General features: G+C 44.6%; 1 protein-coding gene across 1 annotated transcript in view; it reads right to left on the minus strand.

Annotated features, from left to right (window-relative positions):
- The window catches only part of KIAA1549 (KIAA1549 ortholog), a 135291-nt gene that overhangs the window by 15079 nt on the left and 94453 nt on the right, over positions 1 to 25759 (minus strand). The window contains exons 14-19 of the mRNA XM_044247032.1: positions 24523 to 24731; positions 22674 to 22897; positions 21647 to 21800; positions 15601 to 15918; positions 7139 to 7185; positions 839 to 996 (exon numbers count right to left, since the gene is read on the minus strand). Coding sequence (XP_044102967.1) covers positions 839 to 996; positions 7139 to 7185; positions 15601 to 15918; positions 21647 to 21800; positions 22674 to 22897; positions 24523 to 24731 — 1110 coding nt within the window. The remainder of the gene's footprint in view (positions 1 to 838; positions 997 to 7138; positions 7186 to 15600; positions 15919 to 21646; positions 21801 to 22673; positions 22898 to 24522; positions 24732 to 25759) is intronic.

A 25759-nucleotide genomic window follows, 5' to 3' on the forward strand; every position in this document is an offset into this window, starting at 1 on the left:
AAAACAATAGAGAGACTTTGAGCCCTTGGGATAAACATAGGTAGCATGAAATCTGAGGATTTTTCAGAGTATGCTGAGCTGTATTTAAAAAAAAAAAGAAAGGGCTTAGAATCTTAGAAACTCCACAGATGCTTTGGGAACCATGAACAGCCATTCATAGTATCAGCTGTTCTTAAGATGGGGTTCCACGACACGAAATAGCAATTTTAATTAATTAATTAATTATATTTAATCGACAATTATATAATAATGATGATTAATTCAATGTAATTAATTGATAATTAATTACAAAGCAATTTTTAATTCTCAGGTAAACCACTGGGGCAGACCAGCCCAGTGCCATGTAGGAACCTCAGCTCGGCCCTGCTGGGCCCTGCCTGTCAGCTATGAGCAGCAACCCTCATCATGAGGAACAAATGAAACAAAACCTCCCTCAGGTCACTGGCCAGCAACGTCCAGAGCTGCTTATCACAAGCTGGAAAAATGCCTTCTTTAAAACAAACACTGTTTTAATGCCATACCAAGAGCCCAGCCAGAGATCTTTCTGTGTACCGTGAGAATTTAGGAATGTCTTCCCTGGAAGAGTTGTGCCGTGATTCCAGGTGAAGGGACAGCTTCTGAGACACAGACCCAGGAACAAACCAGAGGGCGTCAGTCCCGGGATCTCTCAGCCTCCCTCTCCTCCCACCTCCCCTGCCTACACCTCCACCAGGATCCAGGGGAAGGCGGCTCAGACCTGTGGAGGAGGTCACCGAACACGGGGACACTGAAACACCGCGAAGTCTGACATGTCCTCTGCCAGACTGTGGCCGAATGCAAGCTAAACAGCCCCATGTACCTGTAGTGCCCCCGACGGGCCGTGGCCGGGCCACCGATGGCACGTCCTCCGAGTAGATCCCTCGGGCGGCGAATGGGGCTTCAGCCGACGTCTGTGGCTGCTGGGGCTCCGGGGGCACGAGCTCCGAAGACTGCAGCAAACCGGGCCCAAAACCTGGTCTGAAGGCAAAGCAAGCCCAGGCATCAGGACCACACGTCCCCCCGGGCTCTGATATTTGACTAGTGCCACCCTCGGCCCTATAGAAAAGAAAGACCTCTCTGCCTAGTGGTGTTATTATCTGTCTCCTTGCCTGGAACACAAGCTCCTTAAGGGCAGAGGCGTTTTCTGTTTGCTCACGGACCTATCTCCAGCGCTAAGAATAGTGCCTGGGATATAGCTGATGCTGGAGAAATCTCTGTCAGAAGACTGAGGAAGAAAGGCCTTAGCTCACAGACCCCATGAACGTGCAGGTGAAGTTTCAAGGCAAGAGCCTCTCCAGCATGGGACTGAGTGGTGGTTCCCAACCTCGGCTGCACAGTAGTATCTTTTAAAAAACCCCAATGTCCACACTGCACCCCAGCCCAATGAAAACAGAATCTCTACAGGTAGGACCCAGAGTTCCACTGATGGTCCTGATACTAAAGGCTGAAGACCAGTGCTTCAGGTGAGGGGTCTCCTACTTTTTGGTCTCAGGATACCTTTATACTCATAAATTACTGAGGACTCTTGAGAACGTCTGTTTATGTGGAATATACCAACAGATATTTCTTGCATTTGGAATTAAAATAAAAATGTTTTTAAATACCTATGCCTAAAATTAATTTAAAAATCACAATATTAAGCATCTTACCCGTTAGTATTTTCTCACGAAATCAATTATATTTTCTAACCCCTTCCTCCCCAAAAAGTAGTGAGAAGGATCTTTTTTTTCCAAATCTCCTTAATAGAAAACATCTGGATTTTCATATACTTTAAATTCAATCAATTGTTGTCAGTTAGAAATCCCACTGATTTATTTTGCACTTTGAACGGACTCATGCATGATTTTATGACATAAGTCATTTGGAAAATAGGGGTTCGTTGAGTTATGCAGACTTCCTAGATATTGATACATTTCATTTGGTAGTACTAAAAAAAAATTAATTCATTAATATCACCACTGAGCTCAGCAAAACAGTCTTTAAGTACTAGGAAGTTGTCAAGCGCCCAGTGGCAGACAAAAATCAAATTTTCGCTTGAAAGCTCAATTTTATCATTGACAACAAATCCTGTCAGTTATTTTTCTTGAAGTGACAGGCTCACTTCCTTCATTCTCAAGACAGTGTCTGCCAAGTAGCGCAAGTCTGAATAACGCTGTCTGCCAAATGACAACACAAACGGAAAACGGAGCAGCAGTACAGATCAGTTCTCGACATAAACACCTGAACAGGTGCTTGTCCTTCAAAATTCCATACTGCACAAAGCGCTTTATATGTATTTCCTCTTTTGTCCTCTTTTGTGATTAAAGACTCAAGGGTTTACTTTTAATAAAATTAATAATTTGTACTACTTCATCAAGGACACGCTAATGTAACTAATAAACTGGCGTTTTTAAAAGTCAGACTGCGTGGTGGTGAGGAATATGAGGACATTCAGGCCATCTGGTGCCTCTGCCTTGACTTGGGTTAAGGCTCCAGCAGTTTCATCCAGCACTGCTTCTGCCCCTCAGTGTAGGCATCAACACAATTTAAAAAAAAAAAAAAAAAGGTCAAATAATTCTTTAATATTATTACGAAACCCAGTTTTGACTTCATAGACCCCACCCACCCAAAGGGTGCCGAGGACCCTCTAGGGGTCTGAGAATTTCACCTTGAGAACCATTCTTCTAAAGAAACTAGAGAATATGGGACGCCTGGGTGGCTCAGTGGGTTAAGCGGCTGCCTTCGGCTCAGGTCATGATCCCAGCGTCCTGGGATCAAGTCCCACATTGGGCTCCTTGCTCGGCAGGGAGCCTGCTTCTCCCTCTGCCTCTAGCCTGCCACTCTGTCTGCCTGTGCTTGTGCTCTGTATCTCTCTCTCTCTCTCTAACAAATAAATAAAAATCTTAAAAAAAAAAAAAAAAGAAAGAAAAAGTAAAAAGAAACTCAAGAAAAAAAAATATGATAGTCTAATTACAGCTCTTTGCAAATGACAGTCAACCAGTAATTAACAGATCAAACTAGTCTGATAAGAACACAGACTGGTTTGCCCCTACTCTATAGTCTTATTTCTGGAGTACCTCCTGTCAACTGAAGCCCGAGCTATTTATATTGTTATCTGTAGATCACTGCTACTGTTTTAGGTTGACCTCTGAAAGAGATGCCTGACATTTCTGACCTTACGGATCTGAAGCGTTAACATGAAGGCATGCTTCTCCTTCCACATCTGTATCCTGCAGTTCACCTCATCGAATCATAATCTCTTGACCATCTACCCAAGAACTAGCTCTTGTCCTTTAGTGATTTCTACTTTGCCCAGTTATCCTCCTCCTGGCTCCGTGTGCATCCTTTTATCCTAAATTGTGTGTACTCAGTTTAGTTGGATCCCAATCCCCCAGAATCCTTTAACTTGAGTAACCATAAAATTGGCCATCCAAACCAGAATGCCTTTGAGAGTCCAAGTGATTAATAATTACACTAAAAAACAGGTGTAAACTGAACTGGGCAAACCAGATCAGATCACTCTACATCATTAACTTCTGCCCCAGATCACCTAATCTTCATGCACTCTCTTTACCTTTGTAGTTTTTGGACCATGAAGCAGTGCCTGGGCTGGGGAGGGCTTTGGGGGAGAATAAAACAAGCCCCTCTGAAAATGTGGGCAAAGAAAGAACAGGAAAAAAATGAGGAAGCAGGTAACATTCCTACTTCTGTGTGATATGTGGTCATTGAAAGAATAGTTGAGTATGACTTCTGAGATTAACTGGTTTTCTGCAATTCCTTCTTTTTAATAAATCACTTGTCCACTCCTGTGGGTCTGCCTATGGACTCTTTATTCTGTTCCTCCGGTCTATTTGTCTAGTTTTACAGTGATAGCACAATGTCTTCATTATCTTATAGTAAGTTACAACCTTTAGAACAGTCCTCACATATTATTCTTTTTCTCAAAGGGTCTTGAGTATTATAGGCCCTTTCCATTTCCACATACATTTTAAAATCAGCTTGTCAGTCTCCACATATTTCTTTAAAGACGACAAACTACGAGGATTTTGAATGGGATCAAAATGAATCTGTATATCACTTATGGGAGACTGATATTTTAAATACAGTGAGTTGCCCAATCCATGAACACTTTCTTTAGAGGGCTTAGCTACGTTTTTTGAGAATAATTCTGAGATATTTTATATTTCTTAATGCTATTTTGGGTAGTATCTTTAAAAGTTTTTATTTTGTCTGTTGCTCATAAACAGAAATAAAACAGATTTTTGTATGCAGATCTTATATCTAGCTATCTTGTAATTTATCTATCTTGTTAAATTCTCTTAATTCTAACAATTTATGTGTTGACATTTGAGTATTTTCTTTTTTTTTTTTTAATTAACAGATAATGTATTATTAGCCTCAGGGGTACAGGTCTGTGAATCGCCAGGTTTACACACTTCACAGAATTCCCCATAGCACACATACCTTCCCCAGTGTCCATAACCTAACCACCCTCTCCCTCCCCACCTCCCCGGGGCAACCCTCAGTTTGTTTTGTGAGATTAAGAGTCTCTTACGGTTTGTCTCCCTCCCCAGTCCCATCTTGTTTCATTTTTTTCCTTCCCTACCCCCAAGCCCTCCACTTTACCTCTCAACTTGACATTTGAGGATTTTACTTAAAAAAAAAAAAAAATCATTTAAGAATAATAACAATATTATTTCTTTTCTTGAATTCCTTAATCTTTTTGTTTCTTTTTATTTGTTTCATTATACCATCTAGACCCCCAGGGCAATGTAGACCCCCCAGGGCAACAGAGGTAATGGAAGCAGCTACCTTTGTCTTGCTTCTATTCTCAAAAGGAGAACTTTCAACATTTCAATCTTAAGTCATATTTGCTGAGATAACTCTTATCAGATTAGACAAGGTCGCTACTACTCTCTGCTTGCTAAGATTTTCACCAGGAATGGATGATGAATTTTATCAAATGCTCTATTTAGTGAAATGAGATTTCCCTCTTTTTTTTTCCTCAAGGTAGTGGATTAGATTGGCTGATTTTCCGAAATGTTAAATTGCCCTTGCATTGTTGGAATAAATCCAGTTTGGCTGTGATATGATATCCTCTCATATACAATGCTGGATATGTTTGCTAATATTTGGTTTCAAGTTTCTGCATCTATGCTCATGAACCTTTAATGTCTTCTTTCCTGCAATTTCCCTGTCCTTGTCTCATCCTTGATATCAAGGTTATGCAGTCTTGGGGCACCTGGGTGGCTCAGTGGGTTGAGCCGCTGCCTTCGGCTCAGGTCATGATCCCAGGGTCCTGGGATCGAGCCCCGCATCGGACTCTCTGCTCCGCAGGGAGCCTGCTTCCTCCTCTCTCTCTGCCTGCCTCTCTGCCTACTTGTGATCTCTCTCTGTCAAATAAATAAATAAAAAAAAATCTTTAAAAAAAAAAAAAGAATGAGGTGGGGAAAAAATAAAAAAGAATGAGGTGGGGAGCATTCTCTGTTCTTATATTCTATAGATAATTTGTAGGACATTGGCATGTTTACTTCCTTTCGTGTTTCTGGTAGAATTCATCATTGAAGTCCAAAGTTTTCTTTGTGGGAAGAATTTTAGGAATGATTTCAATTTCTTTAATAGTTATATGACAATTCAGGCTTTCTTTCTAGAAATTTTCCCATTCATCTTATTTTGAAAAAAAAGGTTTTTTTCAATTTAATTTATTTCTTGATAAGTTCTAACCCCAGCATGGGCCTCTTACCACAACCCTGAGATCAAGGGTCAGATGCTCACTGACCGAGCCAGCCAGATGCCCCAGAATTTTTCCATTTAAGAATTTTTTAAAGATTTTATTTATTTATTTGAGACAGAGAATGTGAGAGAGAACATGAGACAAAGAGTAAGCATGAGCAGACGGAAGGGGTAGAGGGGGAAGCAGACTTCCTGCTGAGAAAGGAGCCAGATGCAGAACTAGATCCCAGGACCCCGGGATCATGACCTGAGCCAAAGGCAGCGGCTCAACCCACTGAGCCACCCAGGCGCCCCCTACTTTCCATTTTAAATTTAACAAAAATGAGTTCATAAAATCTTCCTAACATCTGTGAAATCTTTTTAAAAATCCGTCAAAATCCTTTTTGTTTCTGAAAGATCTGGATTAATATGTCCTTTTTCATTCCCGTCAGTGATAATGATATGCAGCTTACTTGATCAAGCTCGCCAGGGATTTACCAATTTTATTAGCTTCTCTCAAAGAACCAACTTCTAGTTTTGTCAATCTCCCCTATTATGGTATTTGTTTTTCTATTTCATTAATTTCTTTTTATTTATTCATTTTTAAAAATTTTATTTATTTATTTGAGAGAAAGTAAGCAAGCGAGAGAGAGAGAGCGCGCACAAGCAGAGGGAGAGGGAAAAGCAGACTCCCCTGCTGAGCAGGAAGCCCAACATGAGGCTCGATCCCAGGACCCTGGGATCATGACCAGAGCTGGAGGAAGACGCTCAACCAACTGAGCTACCCGGCGCCCCTTTCTTTAATTTCTATTCTTATTTTTATTATTTCCTTCCTTCTACTTACTTTAGGTTTAATTACATTTTTTTTTAAACATTGAGATAGATGCTTAGATCACTGGTTTCCAGCCATTTTTCTTTTCAAATATATTTTGATTCACTTAAGGCATCAAACTCTCCCCTGAGCATGCCTTGAGATGTATCTATCCCACAACTTTCACCATGTTGAATTTTCAAGACTCCAAGCTGCATGAGTCTGTCCAAAGACCTGCTCACTTTCTCAGTCACCTCTTTTGGAATCAGCAGGGGCCCCTGGGAGAATTTTCGCCCAAAAGGCAGGGCTCACCTCTCTGGATTTCCTGGATCTTGGCCCCATACCACTTCACTGTCCTGTTAGCTATCTGCGTCTGGTTTTGTTTTATTTTAACATCTTGTCTAGCTTTTCTAGTTGCCCTCAGCAAATTATCTAGTCTGTCAATATTGGAAGCAGACCGTAAATTCCACCTTTTTTCTCCTCTTCAGATTAGCCCAAGAGAACACACAACTCTGAAGTTTTCATCTGCTCTAAATATTAGCTCAAAAAAGTGAGTTTACAAAATTTTTAAAAGTTTATGTGAGGAAGTCCTAATGCATTTTCTCCTAAAAACTTTACCTCGGCAATGGGCCTGATGGGGGAGTCATTCCATAGTCTTCATATCTCTGGAAGAAAACCACAAGAAGATGAAGATTAACATTCCACATTTATTAGAAAGTGACAATAGCAAACATACAAATTTGGGTTTGCAGGATTGACTCTCAAGAGAATTATTTTCTCATAAAACAGCTGGCATGTCATTTAAGCATTCTGCCATCAATAATGCCAGACGTTTCAGCCTGGGGAACTGAAACTATCATGCTTTTAAAAAACCCACACAACTCATTTCTAGACCTTTCTTTCTTTTTTGAAAATATGAGTAACAGCCTTCTGGCCTCTGTTTTTCCCTACAGGCGTATTCTCTAAAAATCTGTATCTTCTGCTAAAAAGATAGGCCTTTGTGGTCACACTGAGTACAAATGACTCTACCCACATGGGCCATGATGGTCATCACAGCCAGCGGGTTTCCAGCAGCAAGCCAAACACACCCTCAAAACTAAAGTACGTGAGTGCTGTACTGTGCTGTAGAACATTGTGAAAAGGAAAAGAATAAAACAAGAACCAAAATTTAGACATATGCTTAAAGATGAGGTTAACACCTTCAGTTTCTTAAAAAAGTTTTTTGGCTCCAAGGAGTCCCAGCCGTACTCCTGCCCATATATTTCACCCCAGTGCCTATATCCTTCAATCAGCTCTTTTTACTTGAGTTAATCTCAGCTAACCATGTGTTCTTTGGCGAAAACAATACCAATACGGCATCCAGTTTAAAGAAACATGTATCTATGTTGTGTTCCTCGTGATATCAACACATCCTGACTCTAACATTCATGGGACTCCTACTTCAACACTCCTTTCAACAGCTGTGAGTCGATATTTGGGTATCAGATTTAACAAGCAGAGACTGGACTCTGGCCAGAGTCCATCCAACTGCAGTCAGCTTGAACCAACTGGTTGTCCAGGATCCAAAGCTTCAAGTGAAGTTACTAAGTCAGACTTGCTTCTGGACCTGCTCTCATATTAGATATATTTTAAGTTGCCATTTAATGAATTAGTATTTTGTGGTAAGCACGATGAGCGCTGACTCCAGCCCTAGTAACAGAAATAAAGGGCTCACTAGCTTCGTTTTATAGATGGAATCAGCTCACAAGGAAGTTAAGTAATTTCCTCCTAGTAAGTCTTTCTGACTCAAAAGACCAGGTTTTAACCACTGCATGCAAGGCCCATGGTTTCCAAACCAGATATACGCCCCTTGAATAAATCTCTTCTTTGGGAAGAAAAGTAGAGGATTTGGAGTTAAACAGACTAGCCGAGCTACTCAACTTCCCTGGGCCTATTTCGTGATGCCAAGGAGGATAGAATGAACCCTATACCTCATACAGTTTGAAAGGATTATTATGTATGAAACTGTGCTTAAATTACTTCATCTTCTGACCCTCCCTGCTTCCATCTCCTTGGCGGAGGGAGGGAGAAGAGAACCTTGTACATTTCCCCATTTGAGGTCAAACAGGCAAAGGGGATTATGGAAGAAGGGAAGAATAGAAGGAAGAGGAGTTTCGATTCCTTCTCAAATAATTAAAGGGAAATCTGAGACCAGATAAAGATTATTCACAGTGGTCCCTGTGTTTTTCAGCAGTCTTGATTTTTTAAACATATTCATGTGCAAAATAAAACAAAACAAAACAGATCAATATTACATATCAGGATTTCAGGAGGTCCAGTAAGTGATAAACTAACAGAACAGTGAAAACGAGCTGTCTACTTACTCCACCTGTTTTGTTATTCTGGTACAAGGAATTTCAACTCTATTGTAATCAGAAAAAGGAAGTGATTTTTTCAGTAGTGCATGCCCCAGTGAAAAGGATTAAAAAAAATCAGAGACATAATGACAGGTGTTTAAGTGGGTCACAGCTATATAAAACTTTGGGCAACATAATAGAATTTTAAGGTTTCAACCAGCGATGTCAAATAAAAGTCCCGTTTTAATGCATCCCTTCCTTCTATTCAGTATAAAATAGGCCAATAGAGCAAGAAAGACATGTTAAATCGTTGGTGGAGACTGGGATGGGTCTACTTATAAAATGTCCTGGTTCAGACATCCATACTTGGTACTTAGAAGACAGCTTCAGGGAGGTTAACGTTACTCAGGAAAGCAGAAACACCACCCATCACCTATTAAGTAGCCTTCTCACCAATGCATAACTAACACCCTTACACTGGCAAAAAAAAAAAAAAAGATAAAAAAAATGTCATTAGATGGTAAATAAGGTTCACGTGGTAACTGAGGACATCCTGAGATCTACATTATTATGTTTTTACTATAGTCAAAGGAGGGAATAAAGGGTGATAAGGTTCCTCCTGGCAACAAACAGTAATTTATGACCAATTTATAAACATCATCAAATTATATTAGATATGCACATATACAGCCAATGATTTTGCTTTTCACTAGATTAAACAGCTATCATTATCAAAACAAATAAGGGTAATATCCAAGGTCCATGACAAGAAAACCACTCTCTTAAGAGTGTTTATAAAAATCTTGCTATGAATTTGAGTTCTTGGTTAAGATGGTAGATTAAGAGGGCGCCTGAGTGGCTCAGTGGGTTAAGCCTCTGCCTTCGGCTCGGGTCATGGTCTCGGGGTCCTGGGATCGAGTCCCGCATCGGGCTCTCTACTCGGCGGGGAGCCTGCTTCCCCCTCTCTCTCTGCCTGCCTCTCTGCCTGCTTGTGATCTCCCTCTCTCTGTCAAATAAATAAAAAAATAAAATCTTAAAAAAAAAAAGATGGTAGATTAAGGTATCATTGTGGAATTGTTCATCTCCAAAACCTAAGAATAATGAAAAAATAATAAAAATAGTAACACAAATCAATCAAAAATTATTGCTAAAATTCACCAGCAGAAACCAAACAAGCAAAGAAAGAAACAGATTCATACCATAAACTGAGAGAACTAGCAGGAAAGGAATAAAAAAGGACTATGGCTGCATAATGGTAAATAGTAAGAATAGCAAATACTTTTTTTAAGTTCAAAGATGAGATGATAAACGAATAGAATGAATGGAAATGGGAGACCAGAGAACTGAAATAATTTGGGATCTAATTATTGGTGGAAATTTGAGGATGGAAACAATGCCTTTATGACTTTAAGAAATCAACTAGTGGGGAAAAGAATAGATATGGCTCCAAATCAAATTGATGCCACAGACAAAAGGCCCATGATAATCATAAAGAAGGCAGAGAAACCAGGACAAAGTAGCTAAAGCTATTAGATTATGAAAGGATAGGTACAGAAAACAAAGATGAGCCAACACGAAGATAATTGGTATCTTCGACTCCAATAAATAGAAGAGAGTAAGAAAATTGATTTAGATATTAAAGAAAGCTTCCCTAAAGTGAATGAAAAAGCTGAATCTGAAGATCAAATGGACACTGCCTACTCATGGAGGGAAATGATTCAGAAAAACTAGCTGAGTGCCCCGAATTATTCAGGCTTCCTAGCAGGTAGGGTATGTACAAGCCCTTACCAGGAAAAGGGAAATTAAGATGGTCACAGATGTGTCGGCCTCTCCACTCCCCAGCCTGCTCAACAGCAATAAATGGCATTTTACAGGTCAGCCACCACCCTCATATCCTACATCCAAGACTGGAGCCAGAAAACAATCAGGAAGTCCTGCAGGGGTGGTGAGAGATGAAGGTGGATCCAACCTACATGATGCCGAGGACGCTAGAGGGAGAAACTACAAAGCTGCAGCATGTTGAACGGACCCCAACTCCCCGTCTTTGCCCTACAGTGTATGATCTACTGCCACTTCAATGGCAGCCTCTCAACTTTTTTTTTTTTTTTTAAGATCTTATTTATTTTAGAGAGACACAGCAAGAGAGGGAACACAAGTAAGGGGAGTGGGAGAGGGAGAAGCAGGCTTCCCGCTGAGCAGGGAGCCTGATGTGGGGCTCGATCCGGGGACCTTGACCTGAGCCAAAGGCAGGCACTTAACGACTGTGTCACCCAGGTGCTCTGCATCCTCTAGTCTGCACATCTCTTGCCCCTTGTCCTTTCATCACGTTTGCCTGAGAAACCTCTACTCTCAGATCAATCCAACTGCCCATTTTCTCCCTGTCTCCACCTGCGTATCCAAATGCTGATCAACAAAAATCCAGAACTTTAATTCGTGGCACTATAATTTCGTGACAGCCAGTCTCAACAGGAGCTTCAATGCCACTAAGTAATTACTCTTGTGTCCCTAAATGGTCTTCTTCCATTCTCTACAAAAGGTATGCATAATCTCTGCTCTCCCTTGAATCTCTGAATCTCTTGAATTTCCCTTGAATCTCTTGCCCTGCCACACTTGAATCATTCTCAATAAGTGGCTCTGCTTTCTCCACTGTGAAAAACAGAAGCCACAATGAGATGGGAGGTCCCTCAACTTCTCGTCACCCACTACAAACATGATTATATCTGCACCCAACTCCTCCCCATTCCCGCTATTAAAATGCAAGAAATATACCGCCTCATTTCTAAAGACAATTGCTCCTTCAGTACTCTGGATTCCCCTTCCTGCACCACTCACCTCTCTCTATAGGCTGGCTCAGGGCCATTAGCAATTAAACACACTGAGGACATGAAGATTCTTCCTCTGGAATCCATTCACTGCATCATGCTAGTTGGGGCAACCAACATCACTCTCCAAGATTACTATGAAAACTTTCTAAATGTCTCCCTGCTTCTGGTCTTGCATTCTGACAAACCATTCTCCAATCTAAAATGAGAGCAATCTGTCAAAAAGGCACACTGAATTATGTCTTTAGAGTGCTCAAAACTCTTTGGTGTCTGACCATTACCCTCAGGATGAGGTCTAGGCTCTGTCCCAAGAGCTTCCTGCTTTTTCTCTCCTGCCTCATGTCTCACCACTCCTACTTCTCCTGTGTTAGTCCCTCAGAACCAATTTCATTGTTAAAAAGATTTTGGAGCAAAAATTTTAACAGCCTCATTTCATTATAATTGACACACAATGAACTGTACATGTTCAAGTATACAAATTTTTAAGTTTTGGCAAATGTTGGTACCCACAAACCATGTTCATAAACCAAATAATGAACATATCCATCACCACCCAAGCTTCCGGTGCTCCTCTGTAATCCCTCTATCCCATAACCTTTCCCAAATTCACTCCATCCCTAGGCAACCACTGATCTGCTTTCTGTCACTATAAAGTAGTTTGCATTTTCTAGAATTACGTATAAATGGAATCATACAATACGCACTTTTTGGGGGTGGGGGGGGCTCCTTTCCCTCAGCATAACTATTCTGAGACCCAACCATGTTGTCATATGTATAAATAATTGTTGTATGTATAAATAATTCATTCCTCTTTATCAATGAGTAGTAGCCCACCATATAAATACAGTACTCTTTCTGCTCTTCTTGGGTAAAGCCCTTTATAAATGTCAATTAGTTCAAGCTCATAATCAGTATGAATGCAAGACTTGTTCAAGTTTCCTCTACCTTAATGATTTTCCATATACTCATTCTATCAATTATTGAAAGGGAAGTGTTGGAGTCTCTGCCTATAACAATGGCTTTATTTCTGTGTAAAGTTCTATTAGTTTTTACTTAGCATATTTTGATTCTCTGTCATAGGCACATAAACATTTAGGATTTTATGTCTTCCTGATGAACTGACTAATATATTACTATAAAATTATCCTTGTGTAATATTCTTTACTATGAAATCATTTTGGCTAACATTAATAGAGCCACTCCAGTTTCTTGTGATTAGTGTTAACACAGTTCATCTATCTCCAGACTTTTTTTTTTCTTTCTCCATACTTTTTACCTATTTGTGGCTTTATATTTGTGTCTTGTGGGCAACAGATAATTAGATTGTGAGTTTTAGTCCACTGATAGTTGCCCTGTAATAGGAATATTTAGACCATTCATATTTAATGTGATTATTGATAGGGCTGAATTTAAATCTAACATCTTGGTGTCTGTTTTCCATTTGTCTATTCTTTTAAAATCCTTGTCTACTACTTCTGTGTCATTTTCCTGCCTCTTTGCTTATCTGGCTAGTTTTGATTAGATTTCAGACCTTAATAATTTTAACTTGTTGAGTGCTACGTATTTTTGGATTTTTATACACATTCTTGAGCTTTGTTTGGGTTCACGTATTGTTTTTTGCTTTGTGAGGCAGAACTAGGGAAGCTTTAATCTGGGGCTCATTTTGTCCCACTACTGAAGCAAAGTACTGTCCCTTCTGAGTAACCTAACTGGTGCTCCATGAATTATGCAGCTTTCTGCTCTGGAAGGAAAGGAACTGTAATCATCAGCTTGGGCTGTCCTAACAAAATACCACAGAATGGGTGGCTTCAGTAACAGAAATGTATTTTCTTGCAGTAGTTGGTCTGAAAGTCCAAGATCAAATTTCCCGCAGGGTTTGGTTTATGGTGAGAGTTCCCTTTCTGCCTTATAGACAGCCACCTTCTTGCTATATCCTCAGATGGCAGAGAGAGCGAGCTCTGGGGTCTCTTCTTCTTATAAGGGTGCCAGTTCTATCAGATCAGGGCTCCAACCTTATGACCTCATTTAACCTTAGTCACCTTCTGAAAGATCCCAGCTCCAATATAGCCACAGGGGGTTTATACTTCAACATTTAGATTTGGGGATACACAATTCATTCTACAGTAGGGACTTATTTCCACACCTGTGTGAGTTCTGAGGACTGTTTGCTTTAATCTTTTTAGGTGGTTCTTTCCCTAGTCTTAGGTAGTTTCCTCATACCCTTAAACTGGTCAGTATTCAGATGAAGGTTCCCTGCAGATCTCTAAAATGCTCAGATCTCTTGTACTCCCTGTTGTGAAATCTAGCTATCTTTTCCTCCCTAGTCTCCAATTCTATCTTTCTCAACTCAGAGAAAACACAACGGTCTGCCCAAGGGTCTCCCTCCCTACACCGCAGCTAGAAACTCTCTCAAGATAATGAACTGGAATAAGTGTAGAGCTCAACCCATTTCTTAGCAAGCCCTCTCCTTTGCTGCCTAATGCCCAGGGTTATGAAAACCCACAGATATGTATGTGTGTATGTATATTTATATATATTTTCCCTCCTTGTTATCTTAGTTGTTTCTGGAAGGGAGGTAATCCAACCTTGTTCCTCCACCTTGTTCAGAAGAAGCTTGTACTGGATACTTTTAATTCTGTCTCTGCCATGTTTCTCTACATTAACTAACCTTCAGACTTCCACTCTGATGCCATTTTAGCCACAGAATCCTTCTAAACACCTGACAGCTCAGGCAGGTGCTCCCTGACTATACTCTATCCCTGCCAAGGCAGCCACCATGCAGTTTTAAAATGACTGCTTCAATTTTTCCACATATCCCCCTGCTGTAATACAGAAGTTGGAGTTGTGCCTTGTGTACTGCTGTACCCCCAACATCCAGCAGAATACCCAAACACAGCAGTTGCTCCATAAAGCTCCCTGGATGAATAAACAAGTGAAAGAAGCTTAAAGTGAAGGGACAGCAGCTGAAGCCACATTCGCTTTACCAAAGAGTTCGTTCTGTATCACTCATTTCCTTAAAGGTTATAAACTACCAGTTATAAATATGAAGTATTTAATATTTATAGTTGTAACATTAAAAACAATGAGATGGAATGATATTTTTCACCACATGGTTGCAGTTATTGAAGGGAAGAATTTATCACTAACCACATACTTCAAAAATTCAAAACAATTTCAGAGACGAAGATTCCTTTAGCGTGTGTTCATGACCACCCAATTTCACCTTAATATGGGTAGCAAAATCAGATGACCCGGTATAAGCACTCCTTGAGAAACTGGGTCTAATTAACTTCCCTCCAGAGTTGAATGTTTTAGTTCAATCATCCGATCTGGAATTAGCAAAAAAATACTTAATTTTACATCCTTCAGTTTTACCCCTTCCCCCATGTTTTGAGAAGACACATTGGAAAGGACTGAGGGATTCTGGGGAAAAAAAAAAAAAAGGATAACAATGGAAGATGAAATCCTGAAATATTAAGTCCTAAGATGGAAACCTGATATTTGGAATGGTTGTCCTTGCCTGCCTGTGGCCTAGCTGCCCATACTCCTGGAGCCTTGAGGACCACTCCGGTCCCAGGTGGCCTTCTAAGAAGAAGCCTAATGACTTGGTACATTCTAACTGCACCTTTTATAAAGACATCAATGAGAATATGCTTTGACAGTTACCCCATCTCCATTTCATGGAGGGAAATGAAGGGAACCTAGGAAGAGACTCCCATTAAATACCAGAGTTGCATAAAAGGGTGCTTCCAACATTAAGAATTAACTTAGGAAAAAATACTGAAAACTGAGACCCCTCAGCCAAGCTTTAATTCTTATCAAGTGAAACTAGTGTTATTGTAGTGATTCTGAAATGGAGGGAGTCAGGCAACAAAGTTCCAACATCTGGCCTGTGAGAGACTTCTAGAAGGCCAGTACTTACGCTACATGGGTTGTTGGCCGTCTGAGCAGAGCTGTAGAAGGACCCCCACTGGGTGGCTCGCCTCTCCTCCCGGGAAGGGGTGCTGTTCACAGGCAGGACGGCTGGGACCCCAGGGCCTGGGACCGCGGCGCTGGCAGGCTGGCTGCTGGGGGCCACGAGGGCAAAGGCGTCGTCCAGGAGGGAGTGCATGGTCTGGCGCGCCTCCTCGATTGACGGCTGGGGCGGGATATACTGGGAGGCTGGGAAGGGCAGGCCTGGATACCTCCCCAGCTCAGCTGAGGACGGTGTCTGTACGTCGGCCGGGAGGTCGGGATCGGACTGCGGCAAGGCAAAGAGCAAAGGGAAGGAGGATCAGAGGTGAGCTTCTGTGGTGACGCAAAAACATGGCCACAGGGCCAAGATGGAATTTAATAATTTTCATGGACATTGAGGAAAAAGTTTACCGTAAGAATTTTTTACATGACAGCTACAGGGTAGCTAGCGGTGGCACGGGGAGCTTAAATCAGGATGAGAGAAAAAAGTGAAAATAGTCAACAATCATTTCGCCAGCAAAACTCAACCAACTATCTGGGGGTTAGCCACTGGGTGGCTCAGTGGTTGAGCATCTGCCTTCGGCTCAGGCACTCCCCCTGCTTGTGTTCCCTCTCTCGCCGTCTCTGTCAAAAAATAAAAATCTTAAAAAAATAATAATAAAAAAAATAAAAACAACTCACCCACTATCTGAAATGCATGTCAATACCTGCAAATATGTATTTTTATTAAATGCCCCTAAGAAGCCACAAAATGTCCCAGAGTCTTATACACTAAAATACCAAGTCAACTTTTCACACATACCAAAAACTAAAGCAGTCTATTGACTATGGCAAGAAAAAGTTGCCCTACATACCACCCAGAAGAGTTCAAAGTCACCACCATATCGTACCTGTCTGTGTATAAACAACTCGAATACTTATTATAACAACTGCTTATAATAGTAAATAGAAAGTGTTTATTCAGAAACCACACGTCTTTCACGTCTTTCAAATGGATTTACCTCTGGATAACATGAGTCAACCCAGAAAGGTTTAACTTATATTCTACACCTACTGTCGAAGAGTCAGGGATAAAAGTCACAACTAAGGCTTCTTAAAATCTTATTTCCTGATACTGCTTTATGGGCAAAATACTGTTGTCATATACACGGAGTCAACTCCCATGAGACAAAGAGGACACTACCGTAAGGAGAGGTCTTCCCAGTGTCACTGGTGCCGGAAGCGCACCGTCTCAGTCACTGTCAGTGACACCCTGAGAAGAGGAGGGGCTGGGCACGAGGGACTGGTGATCCTGCGTCTTCCATGAGGAAGGGTGGGCGCCTTGTACCTAGAATGCTTCGCTGGGAAGGGCAGGCCTGGATACCTCCCCATCTGGCCCAGGCTAGCTCAGCTGGTTGGAAGAAGACATTCCTGTCTGTATCAATGTTTGGATCAATAACTTATACAGAAAAATCTCTGTTCCACAGACATATCCTTACTCTCAGACAACTGTCTAAAATTCTTCCTTACGGGGCACCCGGGTGGCTCAGTTGGTTAAGCCTCTGCCTTCAGCTCAGGTCATGATCCCGGGGTCCTGGGATGGAGCCCACATCGGGGTCCCTGCTCAATGGGGAGCCTGCTTCTCCCTCTCCTTCTCCTGCTCCTCCTGTTTTTTCTCTCTCTCTCTATGTCAAATAAATAAAATCGTAAAAAAAATAAAATAATAAAATGCTTCTTCATGATTAGGTTCCATCCAACGGGTAATCCATTATTATCCACGCCAGCACTGAACACTGAAGGGCAGCAGTTGATTAACTCCAGACAGAAAACCAGACCACGAACTGGCACACTACACATGACCCAGAGACCTATTTTGCTTGGCCTGTGCCACCTAAAATAAATAAAAGTCAATATTTCTTAAAATCTGAAAATTTCATCCTAAAGCTCAGGTTTCCGGATTCTCCTGGCTGATTCTGAACCTGTGGCATCACTAGGTCCCGACTCATCCACAGGAACCACTGGCCTGAGCCAGGACTGCCCTCCTGAGATTGGGCGGGTGCCCTACCCCTCCCAGCAGAGAGTGGGCGTTCTCCCTGCTGCGGGCGGGACCCCTTAGCCCCAGAAGTCTGTTTCCTTAAAACTAGGCTATGCCAGAACGCCTATGGTGGACCAGTGGGTTAAAGCCTCTGCCTTCAGCTCACGATCCCAGGTCACGATCCCAGGTCATGATCTCAGGTCATAGCTCAGGTCATGATCCCAGGGTCCTGGGATCGCGCTCCGCATCGGGCTCTCTGCTCAGTGGGAAGCCTGCTTCCCCCTCTCTCTCTGCCTGCCTCTCTGCCTACTCATGATCTCTGTCTGTCAAATAAATAAGTAAAATCTAAAAAAACAAAAAAAAACTCTTTTAAAAAAAGGGGGCTATGCCAGGAAAGGTTCTACTAAGTGACATCTGTCAGCTACGAATTCTAAGTACGGATTTGGGGCCCCAAAAGGGGATCTATGACGAAGCTCTGGAAGAACTCTGTGTTTCTTTCCCTGTGAGGTGGATAAAAGGTCTGTGAGGCCTTTTTCCCATTCTTGGGTTTTCCTAGGGAGTAGAGACGGAAGACTGCGGCCAGGAGTGTGTCATCAACCTAACAGGAGGAGTAAAAGGATAAGTGTCCCTGTAAACACATCCCACTGGCAAGTGAATGAGTCTTTCCAAAGACGGAAGGGATGCTCCCAGCAGTGGTTCCAGTAAATGACTACGCAGCTGTTCTTCAAAAAACAAAAAAGCAAGCAAGAAAGCAACGACAGACCGGCCCCGAATGGAGTCACTGCCCCCAGAGAGCAAAGCAAGACTTTCAGCCTCTCCCAGGAATGTGACCTTTAACCAGTCGATCTGGAAATTCCTGATCAGCCCTAGTGAGGTAATCTGCACTACAGACCCCCCCCCCTTTTTCCCCCAAAGAAAGGTGACCTTGCCTGAAACAATCCACTCTTTGTTAGAAAACTTCCTTTTCTGCCCCCTTGAGTCTCTAAAAACCTTGCATCTTGTACTGCCCCCCAGAGCTCCCTTCTACTTGCTGGGTGGGGACACTGCCCGATTCATGAACTGCTGAATAAAGCTAATGAGATCTTCAAATTTACTCAGCTGAATTTTGTTTTAGAACACCACGTGGCAAGGAAGCGAGCGTGCAGCCACATAAAGCACTGCAAGCCTGAACTGAGAGTCCAGCGGCTTAACGTTTATAGCAAGAAACGGGCTGTGATGCTCTGAAGATGGGACTCATGAATCCCGCCAAGAAAGGAAAGAGCTACGGGGCCACAGGACGTCAGAGCTTCTCGTTCTTTCTTCCTACACAGTCTCCTCTCCGGCAGGCTCCACTGCCAGCACCTCCCAGGCCAAGAAGAGGTCTTGCTCGTTTTTCTAAATCCCGACATTGGCACAGCGTTTCACAGACGGGTGGTACTGAATTAACAAATGGATTAACAGTGGTGGACCGATGTTAAGATTTACCCAGGGTCCCTGTTGGAATCTGAATTCCGCTCTCTTGAATCTCAGTCTGATCATTTCATTATGAGTCAATCTGTTTCCCTTGCACAGATACGCATCCACCTGTCATTTCTCAGAAGGACATAGGAATTTCTTCTTTACCTTCAGTCATCGGAAAAGATGTATCCTGGTGCTATCCGGCATCATTTGTCGGTATTATAAGAGAGTCACCCGGGATGGCCGAGGACAATCTCAGCCTGTGCCTGCTGTCACCACAGAATCATTGATAGAGCCTTCTACCCCTCTCAGGTTTGGGCGACAAATTAGATCGGGGTAGACAAACTTTTTCTGTAAAGGACCACGCGGCAAAATATCATAGGCTCTGAGTCACATAGCCTCCGTTGCTGTTACAGAACTCTACCACTCAAAGCGGTAGCCAGGGAGAACATGCACATGAATGAGAATGATGGTGTTCCAATAAAACTTCACAAAAACTGGTCGCTGGCCAGATCCGTCCTGAGGCCCGTGGTGTGCCGAGGCCTGAATTATAATGGTGACCCTAGTGGCCAAGAAATAACGGGACTATTTCTTCCACCCTAGGAGAAAAGAGCTCATAACGAAAAGATATTTTGAGGGCCAAGTGTAAAATTTAAGAAAAAACATATATGTGCTGTGAAATATTCAAAATTAAATACTACCTAAAAAAGGGGGGGGGGAGTTCCACAAAAAGGCATTGCATGTGAGAGCACGCTCTTCAGAATTTTTGCAGAAAGTAAAAAGTCCATCTGAGAAAAATTTCGTTTCAGGGAGTCTCTGAAAAATGAAGCCGGCCAACTGCGGTGGTGCTCTCTGGGGAAGGGTTTCTTTCCACCAGCTAAAGGAGGAAACCCTCCACTTGCTGCTAAGAAAAAAGCAAGAAGTGAAAAGATGATCCCAGTTCCCCCAGCACACACACCGCCCGCCCCCCGCCGCCGGTGAAGGCAGCGTGATTTCAGATCACTGAAGAAGACAAATGGAGAGATCAAGGGGAAGACACGAGACCCAAGGGCATCAGATGACAGAACTTGGAGCTACTTTAAAAAAAAGTGGGGGGGGGGCAGGATTGAGCTAGCACTGATGCAGCTTTCCTTTGAGGGAAGGAGCCAGGCTGACTAGGGAAGTAAGCGGCAGGCGTGGGGTGGGGGGGAGAAGGAAGCCCCCCCTTCTTCTAATCACTGGCTTCACACATCAGGCCTACAAGTCCTGTGGGAGACCAAAGCCAAAGCTTCAAGTGACCACTGGGGAGCCAAGGGGACCGTCCTCCCAGATGCAGGCAAATGCCGCAGATGCCCAGACCACCGCTGGTCCAAGACACGACCGCAGCACAAGAGCTCCATCTGCTGTGAGAAGGGCCAGCGGCTCCCCTGTCAGAGGCTCACTCACGCCTTCCCCACCGGCTGGACTCATTCCAGGCAGGAGCAAAGCAGCCTCGTCTGGAGAAGCCTGCACCCTTCGGGACTGCACCCATCCCCATAAGCGGGCGCTCCCAGTCTTTAGGACGCTAGAAAGACAGGAAGCTTCCATGGAAAAGTCGGGTTCTTTCAGATGATCATGATTTAATGATATTGAGCCCCAGTGTCATTACGGTGTTTGGCATATTGTGTAATCAGGCTTCGCATCTTTCGGGGTTAGTTATTTGTGTCATTAGGAGACAAAGGCTAAGGGCACACAAGCTCTATCCAAAGTGATCTTGCATGTCACAAACCCCTTCTCCAAGGATGTGAGGGTTTATTCCTGATTTCTCGCTAAACAAGGATGCCTCTGTGAGTGTCTCTGGAAGGAGGAAGGGGTCTTGTGCAACAAGACAGCCTTGCCTCTGGCACAAAGCTCCAGGTGTCCACTGTGCGTCTGGCGCTGATGGAGTCGGCCACATCTGGAGCTCCCTCTCTGTCTGGGGGTGTCTCAGACCCTTGGGGAGGTGGGCCCTTTCTCCCCGGCTCAGTGGGGTCTGTGTATGTGTGCCTTAATGCCATCAATGTCTGCCTTGAACACTTCAAGCAATTCGGAGTGGGCCCCTTTCCGTTCGAAAACAAAAATATCTAATTCTGTATTTCATAGTTTCCATTAAGCTTTCTCTTCCATTCAGCTCACACACACACACACACACACACACACACACACACACAAATAAAATATCTTCTTAGCCCTCCAGGAACAGAAGGGAGAGATAAAACTCTAAATATCCCTCCTATTACCAAGAAACCCAAACAATTATCTGACCAGGGGAAGATAAAAAATAAAACAAACAAAAAACCTTCTCTTTTCCAGTTAACCTCAAGGAGTACCCACCCCGAAGCGTTAGAAAACAGGCTTGCATACAGAAAGGACCAACGCGAGAGTTACATTTCCAGGGGGCTCTCTTGGCAGCCCACTGGGCTCTGTGACCCACGGGCCGCCTCCCCCCATGCCTCAGGGCCCAGCTGGCAACACCACGGCACGGGGCCACAGCCACCACGGTTCACTCTCCTCCCCGTAAGAGCCACCCACCCTGATCCCAGAAGCAAGAGGCGGCATTGCATACCGGGCAACCGATGTAGGCAGAGTTGTGCACCCCAGGGGGCCTTTTGTAAGTGCCGTCGCTGTCTGTGGTGATGAGTCTGTCCTTCTCAGCATCGCCGGGACAGCCATTGACCTGGTGTTTCCGGCGTGGTTTGGGAGATCGCTTTATCCTGGAGCTTCCGGGGGGGGAAAAAAAGGTTATCTTCGTAGGAAATAAACCTTCCTGCCCGTAGCTTATCAACTACACACTAAGTATTTTCTGAGCCTCTGGGATATGCTGGCCACTGTGGTAAACACCCCGCAGGGTACAGTGTGTGAGACTCTGCCATGAGGAAGCTACGGTCCACCTGAGCATATTAAACGCACGGAACAAGAGAAAAGGGCAAGGTCAGCGTGAGCTACTGATAGCATGGCTGGCTCTCCGGCCGAGATGGGTCTTGAAGAGCAAGCGGGATCTGACAGAGGGTTGGGAGGGAGAGGGCAGGACGTGGAGGCTCCACCACCCTGAGGGCCAGAAACAGGAAACAGATGAATGTGGGGGGCAATGAGGGACCCTCTAGTGGGGAGACACTGTCCCACTGCGGGATGGTGGAAAGCAGCCAGAGTGGAGAGGCAGGGCCCCGCCTGTTGCAGAAACACAGGCTCCACAGGTAACCAAAACCATGGCAGGTGTTGAACAGGGCAAGACGTGAATGTGAGGAGTAATGAGAGAAAATGCGGTGCCTTAGGGACAAGCGTCTGGAAGACCGAGAGACCAAGACTCTGAGGGCAGCGGCGGGAAAAGAAAGGGACCTGCCCACGCCGCAGAGGTGAAGGTACCCGGAGTGAGGGTGAGGGACACGGAGGACGGGAACCAGGGGGCAACCATCGGAGAAACGAAGAGTGACTGCCGATTTCAACTAGCTGAAGTCCGGGAGGCAGAACACAGCCAGGAACAAGATTCCGCGGCAGCTGGAGGGGCCGGCGGGCGAATGAGAGCAGCCCCAGTGGGAGCAGAGCCCTCGGGGCCGCTGAAGGCAAAGCTGGGGGGCCCTGCTGAGGAGGCGCACCTCTTCCTGGGCTCTATGAACACAGAGGGCACGCTGGCCGTGGGGTCCAGGATCTTGTCAATCTGCATCTGCGCCCTGCGGTACACACGGTGCCGCTCGCGCGTGTCGCCCGAGGACAGGTCATCCACCACCGGGAACTCGTAGTGACCGCGGCGCTTGGCACGGAGCCGGATCTTGTTCCGATGGTGCTCGATCTCGGACTTGTGCCGCAGCGCCGTCTGGATCTGCACCGCCAAGGGGAGACAAGGGAGACACATGGAATGTTCTGGAAGCTTTCTGTCCCCCATGCGGAAACAGCATCTTGGGAAGGCATCCCTTTCCCCCAGACAGCCGTCCCAGGACCCTGCAAAGCTGCAAGGGGTGTGACACGGACAGCCACACCCACACACGGGGGCAGAGAACCTGCCACCCCAAGGGCCGGCTCCCATAGCCTGCTATGCATCAAGAACTACATTTTAAAAAGAGAGGAAAAGAAAAACATGGCACTGTATGCTATCAAGTTGTGGGGCCACCGGCCTGGTGAGCACACGCTCTTCCTTCTTTCCAGCAGATGGAGAATCCGCTCTAAGGCGGGCACAGAGGCACATGCAACTGGAGAAGCTGGAGACAGGTCTGTGCAAGGCTGGGGCTCCCCAGCGTTGGGGAGCAGAGACAGCGCACACCACCCCATACCCACAGCGCACATTCTCAGCAAGAAGGAAAGACCCTTAAGAACTCTAGAACTTCTGTAAGAGGATCTACTTTAAGGATCACCTTTAAAGCAGGGAGGGGGTTGCAACTGTACCAATTCTCCACCACCTCACCCTGGCAGAACTCACAGCTGTAGTTCTCCGTAGTTCTCAGAACTCCTGCCTCTAAGAAACACCAGCAGGTTTTCTTAGAGGCAGGAAATGGACAAACATGGAGCTGCCTTAGGTGCAACCCTAAACGGGCTTCACTCTACTCACTGTCCAGCCCAGGACAATCTCTCAAGGCCCAGTGAACAGTGAATTGGCCTGGCCTTCTGGTTCCCAGAATCTTAGGAGGAACGTGGATCTAACTCACTCTTCCAGGATTCACTGGAATAGGATTTTACAAGGTATTACTGGATCCTTGGGGCCAGAGTGGATCTATCAGGGATCACAAAGTCTACAGTGGTCCCAAGATCACCCCAGGTTCAAAGGTTCATTAGGAAAACTCATAGGACTCAGTAGCTAGTCCCACTTATTATAGCAAAATGATGCAAATCAAAATAAGCAAAGAGAAATGGGGTCTGGAGGAAACGAGGAGCAAGCTTCTCGGAGGCCTTCCCCAGGAGAGTCACACAGAACAATGTCACTTCACTCCTCCAGCAATGATCGTGACAATGCATGTGAAATGTCCAGCAAGGAAGTCCATTAGAGTTGCAAAGCCCAGGATGCGCGTACTTGGGGCCGGTCCAACAGGCTCCCTCCGTGTAGCATGCGCCAAAATTCCTCAGTCCCGGAAGGAAAAGAGATGTTCAGATAAGTCATACTGTTTGCATAAACGATCTGGGCGCGGTGAGCCGCTCTGTTCTGGGAATAGTGGGAATGTTTCTGAAATGTAAATTCCCAAACACCAGCCAAGGGCCCCAGCAGGACTCCTGAAGGACAGTGGGCTTTGCTATGTCAACTCTCTGCACGTCTGCCATACGCCTGCCCGTGTCCTTGAATGGCACTGGATCTAAATAAAAACTCAGCTTCGTATTTAAAACGGAGAATACGTGTCAGCAGCTCCTCGCCTCAGTAACCTTCCGACACTGCAACTCCCACCTGTTTTTAAGCACTGACCCAATCAGAATGTGAATGTTTAAAAATACAAATGTGCTTTTTGAAAAAAGAGCAAATACCTCTTTGTTAATTTTGTTGGTTTCGGCCACCCGGTCGGCCAGTCCGGGGTGCTGGACCGGAGGTGCCGGGATGGGCTGCATGGCAATCAGCTGTATCTTACTGGGGACCCGCCGGCTGGCCTCCGAGGACCGGGACAGCCTGTCCACGTGCTCGAAGATGGAGGCCGACGAGTGCTGCTCATTTCCCGAACTGGGCGGCGGGGGTGGCCCTGGAGCAAAAGGGGAAGCAAAAGCACAAATAAGTAAAGCCATCCTAAAGAAACAGCAAATAACCGGTCCTTACGCCACTTGGGGCCAAAATGTGCCCTGTTTTGCCTAAAGGTGTTTCAAAGTCTTTAGGAGGAGAAGGAAAAAGGCAGGAGCTGCGCAGTGAGTCACTAAGCAGCTCACGGAACTTTTAGAGAAACCCGGACAGCAGGTCTGACTTCCCGCTCTCATCTGGAAGGAGAGGAATGTAGTCACCAAGGCAATGATACTGGGAAAAAGACCGGGGAGGAGGAGAGTGTGGGTCTGCAGGTACGGAACGCGTCTGGCCTCTGAGTTCTGGTTCACCAAGAAAACCAAGCTGAAGACCCATGAGAAGAAAAGGGTCCTACGTGTGGGGGATTTGTTCCCACTTTAAAAAAAGAAGACTAGTACCCCTAAAAATCGTCGAGGGGGCTGGGTGGCTCAGTCAGTGAAGTGTCTGCCTTCGGCTCAGGTCATGATCTCAGGTCCTGGGTTCGAGCCCCATGTCGGCCTCCCTGCTCAGCAGGGAGCCGTCTTGTCCCTCTCCTCCTAGCTCATGCTCTCTCACACTCTCTCTGTCTGTCTCTCTCAAATAAATAAATAAAATCTTAAAGAGATCAATAAAACAGGACAGATTTGAACAAAACAGTAGGAAATATTAGCAGCTGTTTGACATAAGGAACGCACGCACATCAGTGATATGTAAGTCTCTGTACTTCCTCTCCGTGTGAATTACATTCCTTCGTTACCCCACAGGATTAGAAATGGTTGTTGCAACTGTGAATGAATGACGCCTCTGGTAGCGAGGAGGCAGAGTTGTCTCGATTCAGGCTATTCTGGGGCTTTCTTTCTCTGCCCTGGGCAGGGAGGGAGCCTATCTGTGCGACACAAGCACAGCTGGGCACCACCATTCATCCGGCGGCCGCTGCTCAAATTACAGGCAGGATGCCTAAAAGGAGGTAATTAGCTTCTCCACATAGTCTAGCCTGGCTAACTGAAACTTAGCCTT

Source organism: Neovison vison, chromosome 4 (genome assembly GCF_020171115.1).
Source record: "Neovison vison isolate M4711 chromosome 4, ASM_NN_V1, whole genome shotgun sequence".
Lineage (NCBI taxonomy): Eukaryota > Metazoa > Chordata > Mammalia > Carnivora > Mustelidae > Neogale > Neogale vison.